This window comes from Dermacentor silvarum, chromosome 10 (genome assembly GCF_013339745.2).
Source record: "Dermacentor silvarum isolate Dsil-2018 chromosome 10, BIME_Dsil_1.4, whole genome shotgun sequence".
In the NCBI taxonomy this organism is placed as follows: domain Eukaryota; kingdom Metazoa; phylum Arthropoda; class Arachnida; order Ixodida; family Ixodidae; genus Dermacentor; species Dermacentor silvarum.
The window spans coordinates 27,083,963-27,094,152 of record NC_051163.1 but is presented as its reverse complement, the minus strand read 5'-3'; the positions used below and the strand labels follow the sequence as shown (position 1 = coordinate 27,094,152).

General features: G+C 45.0%; 1 protein-coding gene across 2 annotated transcripts in view; it reads right to left on the bottom strand.

Moving 5' to 3' along the window:
* Nucleotides 1-713: 713 nt before the first annotated feature.
* The window catches only part of LOC119466055 (uncharacterized), a 36,667-nt gene continuing 27,190 nt past the window's right edge, over nt 714-10,190 (bottom strand). The window contains exons 1-2 of one of the 2 annotated variants that reach the window (XM_049657012.1): nt 7,174-7,293; nt 714-1,376 (exon numbers count right to left, since the gene is read on the bottom strand). In XM_049657012.1, coding sequence (XP_049512969.1) covers nt 819-1,376 — 558 coding nt within the window. In that variant the 5' untranslated portion in view covers nt 7,174-7,293 and the 3' untranslated portion in view covers nt 714-818. Of the gene's footprint in view, nt 1,377-7,173; nt 7,294-10,190 lie in introns of those variants that run through there. The other variant, XM_049657013.1, reaches the window with a different exon arrangement.

Genomic DNA, 10,190 nt, shown 5'->3' with positions numbered 1-10,190 from the left:
GAGCAATTCAACGAGTAATAAGATATCATTATTTGTCCTTGTTCTTGGAAATATAAAATTGATTCAGGTCTTAGTAAAAGAGACAGCACGAGTATTACGTGTCTCACATATGACACATATGTAGATAAGTAAAAAAATGTCACAGTTTCGCCCTAAGGGCGAAGCAATGAATGCGATAGCAACACAGCAATGTCATACGAAGTAAGGTGAGCGGCTTTGGTAGCAACAACACGCAGAACTGTTGTCGACGCCATCGGCGTTTTGCCCGCGTTAGCTCAAAATGCGTGCGGCGTTGGTGACTGTTGCTGGAGCCTCTGATAGAAATAGGCACTTGGTGCCGCAGCTAAACGTCGCCTCCCTTCCCTCCCCCTCCCCCACGGCCTCTCGCGCGTCCAAAGAAGGCGCGTTTGCTCTACATATATGGTGATTGTAAAGGAGAAAAGAGACGCCTACTTCTGCAGCCCTTAAGCGAGCACGGCGCAGAACGCGCGTTTGTTCTCCGCCGTGCGTTCACTCCCCGTGAAAGACGCGCCCCTCGCGCCCTTTCACTCGCACATACAGCGTTCGGCGCGCGGCGACGATTTCATCTCCAAATGACGTCATACGGAACCTCACGGCGACGGCGACGGCGACGGCGACGGCGACGCCGACGGCGACGCCGACGGCAGAAATCTGCTTTTGAGTGTCCATATAATTGCTATCGCAATAAAACAAAATGCCACGCAGAAGTCACACATAGAGCACACTGGCAGTGGTGATCATACAACCATGACTCCGACGTCGCCCTGGTCTGTTAAGCTCAGAAGTCCGAGAACCCTTTAGAAAACAGTCGACATCTCTTCGTGCTCGAACCTCTTGTTCACCACTCCCTCCCTCACACCTGTGGCTTCACCACGCTTGTCGGCCGGCGGCTTTCGGTACTGGAATTTTATCACGAGGCTCACGAACGCCACTGTGACCAGCACGCACATTGAGGCGAGGCCTCCGATCCACAGCCTTTCCATCAACGTCCTCCGCTGGGCGCTGTAGATCTCCAGGAACGCTAGGGTAGCGTTCGCATCGGCCGTATTCGATCCTTTGAGTGACACGCACATGTACACACCCAAGTCCTCGTTTTTGGGGTCGATGACGTCCATGACACCACGAGCTTCGTCGACGGTGGTTCTCTCTCCGTTGGCGACGCGGCTACCGTTCGGAAAGAACCAGATGGTCCTGGTGTAGCCGTCCTCACTGGCAGCGGCCACATTGGGGCACAGGCCGGTCGCGTTCATGGGTGGCACCAGGCGAAGCCGCCGGAAAAGCTGGCAGTCCCCGTAGTCGAGGACCGAGAGCGACAGCAAAACGAAAACGCTTTGCCAGGAAACGAGCTGCTTCATCTGAAATTGAGTACGTGTTAGACAGAGAACTTTTTTAGCGCTAAGAAAATTTCAACAGGAAAAATCTTTAAAATCGGTCAGAGGGTGCCGCTTGGCAAAACCGAATGTCATGCAAACATGTTATAGTCTATCGCTTATATATTTGCAACCGTATTAACTATGCGCCTTACTTTAGTACCATTGTGTAGAGAAAAGCCAGCACTCGACCATGCCTGTGTTGCGGCACCAGTGGCGCCGTTATCACGCCGTGCATGATGTAATCGGAGATAACTTTAGCCTCTCGCTCGACGTTAAGGAAGGCAGTACGTTTTCCGGCAGTAGCTCCGCAGTAAGTTCGTCAATCCGAGCGGAAATAGTCCCGTATGAGAGACCTCACTCAGCCAATGTAAGTATAATTATCTAACTAATTATCAGGAGTTATAAGGCCTACAAGTATGCAATTTCTTGCAAAAAGTTTACGGTTGCTTAGTGATGCTTTCCAATGCATGAATTTCTAAATGCAGCTTTCAAATGCATGAATAAATGTAACTTGCGCAGTCGATCACGTCAATTCTGTACCCCTAGTGCCAATATATCCTCCGCAGCACGTACCACACAGCCTACTGGAACTTTGTTAAAGGTCGCCTGTGGCATATAGCATAAATCTACTCATTTAGCTGGAATACTCGGAAAGGTGGGCATTACTTACACTGGTCATTAAAATGCCTAATTCTAATTAACCAAACTTCCGCTAAATTAACTTTCTAACTAATTACGATAGCACCCGTGTTACATTACCATGCGAATCCGGATATAACGAACCAGGATATAGCGAATAGCTGTAAAATTCCATTGAAATTTTTTGTACAACATTTCTATATTATATTGATATTGTCACGAGGTGTCACGAGCCAGCGCCAAGAAAGAAGTTAGGACTGCGACGCGCGCTCTGCATGACGCGGGCGCTGCAAAAGAGGAAGCAGAGACTGAGGACGCAGGCTTGAGTGTATCCACGCCATCTTGTCCAGCTGTCTGTCTCGCCGACGCTGTGCAAATCTTCAAGAGAGAGAGAGAGAGAAAGTATATCGAACCATTTCACGATCCGGGTTCGACTGTACACGAATTGAAGCCAGTGATTTCCCAAGGCAGATCCACTTGGAACAAACTTTGAAAGTAGCGCCAGTTTGGAGTTAAGCGCTGTCGTTCAGCTTACTTTTTCAGCGAAATGTCTTTTTATGCGTTGGAGCTCAACAAATGCACGAACACCAGTGGACTTCGTCGCAAACTTTGGGATTTCATTTCTCAAAACTGGCGTCGCCTTCAGAATTCATTCTACTTGAGCATGGCTTTCAAATGTCATCGGCTACAATTCGTAAATTTCAATATGGATATGATTTGCCATCCATATCCAATGCGAAATTTCGACTATTTGCAGATGATTGCATATTGTACCGCGAAATGAACTCACCAGCGGACCAGGAGACAGTTAATGACGCATTACAGTGCGTTCAGATTGGCAAATGAAAATTAATATTCAGAAATCTGCAGTGCTCACGATAACTCGGAAGAAAGAAAGAACGAATTACAAATATGCAATTAATAACAATGGGATTCCAAGGGTTGACAAGCACAAATATTTGGGTTTAACACTTTCACACGATCTCAGGTTTGAAACTCACGTAGGCAACATCACGTCATCCTCAATAAAAAAACCTCTCTTTTCTTAGACGCCGACTCCGCTCCACGCTACCTAAAACGAAACTGCTTGCCTATACTACAGTGGTTCAGCCAATCCTAGAATATGCCACAATTGCTTGGTTTCCTCACAATAAGAATCCTTTATCACTACTGGAAGCTGTTCAACGTAAGGCAATCAGGTTTGTATTCAACAAATACACACGAACTGATTCGCCAACAGAAATTATAAATAAAGCCGGTTTCCTAACTATTGAAAACACAGCGAAACTAGAAAGACTAAAGCTTTTGTTCCAATGTATGAATGGCGACATTAACATTGATACATATAAGTTCATTTCTTTAACCACCACCACACCAACCCGACATACGCACTCCCGAACGCTGGACGAATTCAAGGCGCAAATAATGATCGCCTCTGAGATTAACTCAGCTCAAGAAGTAGAATTGGGCTGCACGCCTTGGGGAAAAAAATCTAACGACCAGAACAAAGAAGAAGGAAAAAAAAACACCCTGCATACGATATATTTAAACAATGGTTCGAGGCCCTTACACAAACATGGGTAAGGAGAAGGGAGAACAGGCTAAGTATAGCTCAATATGGAAGCTTGACATTCGAAGTCTTTTTGACGTCAGCACGGGCGGCCAAACCCAGTCCTCGAACGATGTCACCATCTTAGGCCCGAACCATTTTTAGCGCTTCACATTCGCATCTAAGAGATGACCTGTCCTATTTTTACTCCTGTTAACTCTGTCCTCCTTTACATTGACGATAACATCATCCGTTTCCATCTTAAAGCTGTATTGCAACATACAGTGGTCGCACTCACACAGAAGTTCTTACGCTAAAACGCATATGCAATCCAATCATGATTGTGCAAGGTGACGAAGTTAGCGAAGGTGACCGGCAAATAACAAACAAAGCTTACGAACAAAGCGCTTAGTGACTCCGGCCCCGGGCTATTAGATAGCCATAGTCATATCTGATAGCCTGGTCTCCGCTCTACGGTACCCTTGCTGCCTTTGCTTATCAGCGAAATTACCTCTCGGTCAGGCAAAGTACTGAGAGTTACTGAAGTCAAAATTTGTTCGATGTTTGAACTCTGATATTTTGCGCAGTCGAGGCATATGAGGGGGTAGCGGAACGTCAACAAGAATTTCATGTGGGTTCCACAACTTCACTGTCAACAAAAATGATGATGCATTGAACAGCTTCTTCCTTGCAGCAAAAGCTCGCTATATATAGCCTGCTTTTGTTATGAAAGCGTAAATGGTAAAAATGGTCTTAATTTTACTTTATTTAATTACTCGAGCGCTTCAGTGCTGAATCAATATTCTTTTTTTAACTTTCGAACTCTGTTCTTCCGTCATTATTCGAATGTTGTCATTACCTCAGAATTGTAGAATAAAAATATATGATATACAAATATACAATACACAGAAGAATACTGAATTTATAAACACAATAGCCTTTACAGGGTAGCTCTGAGCTTGTAACAAACTACTGTAGTTGATCAGTGGCTACAGCATTTCCTTTTGTCAACTTCGTCTCTAAATTTATATTCACTTATGAAATATTTACAAGGCATATCACATACCACTTGTGATATTGATAAAGTAGAGTGGTCTCCTGTTTTTTTTTTTTTTTTGGTCGTTGGACCAGTCACACGTTTTCAGTCGTATTCTCCGACAAGTTGGTAGCGGCGCGCTGACCGGTGCACTGCCTGAAAAAATTGTTCCGGCATCGCAAAAATATACCCGGAATATTCTGCACCTGAGCTCAGGATATGGCACCAATATAGGTCCTAAGACTGGCGAAGGTAAACATGAGAAAGATTCGAACGCATCTATCACCACTCGTGATCGCAATCCCTGCCAACACGACGTCAGGAGAGAAGTGCATGCCCGGAGGGAACATTGCATTAAAAAGAAGAGTGAGTGATCTTGTAGACGCATGAACTGCTTTACTTAGAACATTACGCAGAAAACATGGTAACTGAAGCGTATGTTCTTTGATTTGTCTTTACTTCAATAAATAGCAATGAATCGGGTGTTTTGGAAACAGCTAATTGCGCGCCAAGTAACGGAAAATAGATAAATTGGAAACGAATCAAGCAGTATACACGTTCATTGTACATAAGCATAAAATGTTTAATATGATTCAATCTTTCATGACGTGATAATTGCACAAAAAATAAGCTCTAAGAGAAACGGGGGATGCCTGAAGTAAGATGCATCCTCCACGGCGATCAGTGGTTTTGGCGCTCTGCTACTAAGCACCAGGTCAAAGGTTCGAATCCCAGCTTCAGCGGCTGCATATAAATGCGAGGGGGACTTCACAAACGCTCCTGCACGTAGGTTCGGGTGCATGCTAAGGGACCACAGGTGATCAAAATTAATCCGGAGACCTCCACTTCGGCGTATTTCACAGATCACTGTGTAGTTTCGAGACGTTAAATTTCAAAATTATGTTTGATTTAGTAAAGCAGTATCCGCAATTCTTTTGAGCCAGGTTAACCTTGTAATGCGCGAACATAGTAACCATATAGTGGAAAATTAGAACAACTTCTTCGCGTATTCTTCTGGCCGTGAGCAGTAGACTAGTACAATAAAAACAATGAGATCTTATCTGCGTTATAGCTTATTTATTATTCTTATTAATTTCATTTATTTATTTACCCTCAAGGCTAAAGGAATTACATCGGGAGTGGGGGAAAATACAAACAATACAGCGAGATACAGTCAGTAATAATAAACATTTCAAACAGGCATGTACTTAAATAATGGTGGTTAGTGCGTCGCGAAAGCATTGGTTATCAATGATTGTTGCAATGTCCGCAGTAAGGTGGTTCCACTCGACTGCTGTGCGCGGAAGGAACGATAAAGAAAACGTTTTCGTTTTACAAAATGGAATACCTACCTTATGGCGATGGCTAATGCGATGGGGCATATATTGCGGTGATAGAATAATTATGTCGTAAATAATTATACGAATAAATAATTAGTAATTTGCGCGTCCTGCAGGACCTAAATAAAGTTTTTCCAGCCCAGTCAGTTTGCTGAACTATCGACAACTGAAAATTCGCCCCAGCGTATCAGGAGCACTGCTATTGGCTATTCGTTAAGTTTCCCGTGCTTAAATCAACGTTTTAAGGTATCAAACTCAGCGCAGCATTTAGAGCACGTTGGAGTACGCATTGTGGAAAACGTTGTCGTCGCTTCGTAAAAGAAAAAAAAATGTTCTGGGATAGTTCGATAACAAAACCATGATTGGATTATAAGGTATGCAGTAGTGGGGGGGGGGGGGGGGGAGAGGGGCATGATTAATATGGATGCTTCTTTAACGATCATCCAATGCACGGTTCACAAGCGCTTTTTGCATTTCGCCACCATCGGGAATGCAGCAGCCGCGTCTGGGAGCGAACCCGTTACCTCGGGCACAGCAGCGAAACGTCATAGCCCCTTAGCTACCGCCGGTGTGTCACTTCATGAACTTCCATAACTAATGATAACATACCCTACATACTGCGTATATCCCGCGAATTCTTTGAGCGTCTATATAAACCTTTGGCTAAGACAATAGCAGCGTTGCTTAACGACTGATTAGAGAAGACAGTTGGGCCAGTTGGCGCTTATTACAGACTTGAGACATCATTAACTAGCGCGAAAAATACAACGGCCGACAGCCAACAGACGACGACAAAAACACAGACGACAGCCGACAGAAGACAGCCAACAAAAATGCAACGGACGACAGCAAGGAGCACACAGGACTGTCGTCCGTTGTATTTTTGGCTGTCGTCGTGTGTCCTTTTGTCGTCATCTGTTGACCTGTCACCCGTTGTCTTTTTCGCGCTAAGTCAATATCTCAACTATTAACAACTAAGCTTGTTATGCCTGAATAAGTAACTGACGGAACGACAGCCAAAAAGAGAACGAACGACAGCAAGAAGCACACAGAATTGTCGCCCGTTGTTACTTTTTTGGCTGTCGGCTGTCGTCTGTCTTTTTGTCATCATCTGTTGGCTGTCGTCCCTTGTATTCATGCTAGTTAATGATGTTTCAATTCTTGACAACTGAGCTCGTTATGCCTGAATAAGCCACTGATGGAACGGGAACCTACCGTGTAGTGGTTGGCGGAGCAGAAGAGGGGTGCGGTGCGTCGAAGCTCTGACGTACGTCACCTGCGGGCCTCACCGTACGGCATTTCGCACGTCCGGTCGTGTTTATGGGTCGGCCGATAAGAGCTGCCTTATCAGCTGCGACGTGCGAGGTCTAGAGTGGCGTTGATTGCATAGCGGTCGTGAGCGACGGACCGCTATCAAACTGCAGGGAATGCACGGCAATGTCACGTATCTAATGGAGATTATCACGCGGGTGGATGTGGGGTGTTGTAATCGATCCCCGTAACGACGAAGCGTATCGTTAGGGCCGATAGGAGGAGACGTAACAGAAGGAACAAAGAGCAGCACGAGAGTTCGAAGCGGGGGAGGTTGGTTGTCCCGTCATGGCGACAGAGCACATGACGGGACAATGTATACCGTGCCCCAGCTAACGGTAGCCAAGCTGTTGAACGAGAAAGAAAAAGAGAGAGAGAGAGAGAGAATAATAAAACACATTGCAAAATACAATTACAAGTCCTATGCGCTGTTCTGTCGTCAGATGTATGGCGACTGAACAGCGTGGTCTAAAATCGTATCCCACAGCGTGTTTTTAAAATATTTTTTTTTTCGTTGAAGAGCTTGGCTGATGTTAGTTGGCACACCCTATATACGCAAACTAGACGGATGCGTTGACCATCAACTGATGTCTTATACAGCGAACCTTGTCATCTTTTTGTTATATATCGTATTTAGTCCAGGTATACACTCTTGTGTACGTACGCCATTTGCTTTTGCTATTTCTGTTCCGTGGTGGCAAGGACGAAACCAGATGGTGTCGCCGGAAGGGGCGATGCGTTGAAAGCGGTACAGCAATATTGAGCGTAGCACTGAAGCAGGTAAGACGGTGTTTCAAGACTGAGCGGCGACGACATGTCGGCTTGACACAGCACGCGAGGCAACTGCAGCTGCGCACCAGAAACAATGCCCTGGACACTATCAGGCGTCTCACAACGCTGACGTGATGAGGAGCACGGCCACCGGCGATGCAGGCGTCACAGCTTAGTGCTGTACCGGATGAGACAGAAGAAAAACCCTCAGCTTTTGTATAGGTTGAAGTGTTCTGTCCGTTCCGCTCGGAACTGTATTTGAACCTATATATTAAAATATATATGAACACTGTGTATAACCATCGCTTGTTGAATGGATAATAAACTGGAACTGAACTGAAAACTGAACTAAATCACGGTGGGACATACGCACACGTGAGGAGTACATTTATCTAGGTCAGTTACTCATAGGGGACCCTGATCATGAGAAAAAAATTTACAGAAAATAAAATTGGGTTGGAGTGCATACGGCAGGCATTACCAAATCCTGATTGGGAGCTTACCACTGTCGTTGAAGAGAAAAGCGTACAATCATGGCATTCTACCAGTGCTAACATATGGGGCAGAAACTTGGAGGTTAACAAAGGAACCCGAGAACAAGTTAAGGGCCGCACAAAGAGCGATGGAACGAAAAATGTTAGGCCTAACGTTAAGAGACAGGAAGAGAGCGGTGTGGATCAGAGAGCAAACGGGAATAACCGATATTGTAATTGACATTAAGAGAGAAAAAAAAAAAGAGCTGGGCAGGCAAAGTAATGCGTAGGGTAGATAACCGGTGGACCATTAGAGTTACAGAATGAATACCAAGAGAAGGGAAGCGCAGTCGAGGATGGCAGAAAGCTATGTGGGGTGATGAAGTTAGGAAATTTGCAGGAGCAAGTTGGAATCAGCTAGCGCAAGACAGGGGTAATTGGAGATCGCAGGGAGAGGCCTCCGCCCTGCTGTTGACATAAATATAAGCTGATGATGATGATGATAAGCAATGTGACTGCCTTTCAGTTCAGCGTGCTGAGTATTGCTGCACACAACCTGTTTTGTGAGGGCCCTAGCATGTTTGACGGGCTTTTCTACGCGCTGTATTGCGTAAGCGATCGCGGAGAAACGCTTTCTCTTTCTTGTAATGCTTGCAAGCACTGACTAATTAGTACACGTGCTTTAAACCTATCAGTAAGTTTTTATTTTGTTTGTTTCAAAGTAAGGTCGACATGAATGATTTAACATGAAATCGGTATTTGATCGCTGTGCATTGCGGGCAGTGACTACAAAACGCGCAACGCGTCGTACTGCTGCCTCAGCTTTTCTTCAAGGGAGTTCACTGAGTCTTAGAATAAAATTATAAAACATACGTTCGGCGGTATCTATAATAAAATATGGGACTCGGCCTATAGGAGTCAGAATAAAATTATTTTGTAATCAGCGCGTCGGTCCTGTGTGTGTATCTCATGCCCCCGTCTACACTGTTCGTCATGTTGTTAGAGAAAAAAAATTACAACAGGGGGTTATGTTCAAGGGTTGTCAACTAGGAAAAAATCAGAAGTTCGCACGCAATGTTTAAAAAGTACCATTTCTATATTGGCGGGAGTCTTCATTCAATTCTGTGGGTTGCAAGGAATGCATGGAAAAGTGTTTTAGGTATAAGGGGCTCCTCCAGCGGTGATAAGTGAAGTATATTCACACGAGAAGTGATTCCAACCTAACCCTGTCTGCTAGATACCTCACTGATAGTGAACAACATATTGGCGCGCTGGATGCGATACATTGTGGGTATTGGTAGAGGATTTCGCGCTACGATGGCTAAACGAATGTTTAATGCTGTAATCGCTCCCCCACCATGGGAATATTAGGAAGCAGTGATGCGTAATTGTCACTTCATCGGCGACTGAGGTTCAGTGGCTATTAACATTGAACTTAAAATTATTGAGCAGAAGTTCTCTGCCCAATACTGTTCGCTTGAAAACTGGGGTGGATGCCCAGCAACCACCGCTTCCCTGCAGCCGGATCATTTGGAACAACCCTCACTGCCATTGTTCTCTCTCATTTGAAGCTCCAATGAGCATTTTTATCCCCTTACGTATTCGAAGGGCGCGAACATTCGACAATTTGGAATAGTGATTCTCGTATGAAATACAATTGAATAGCAGGACCATTCG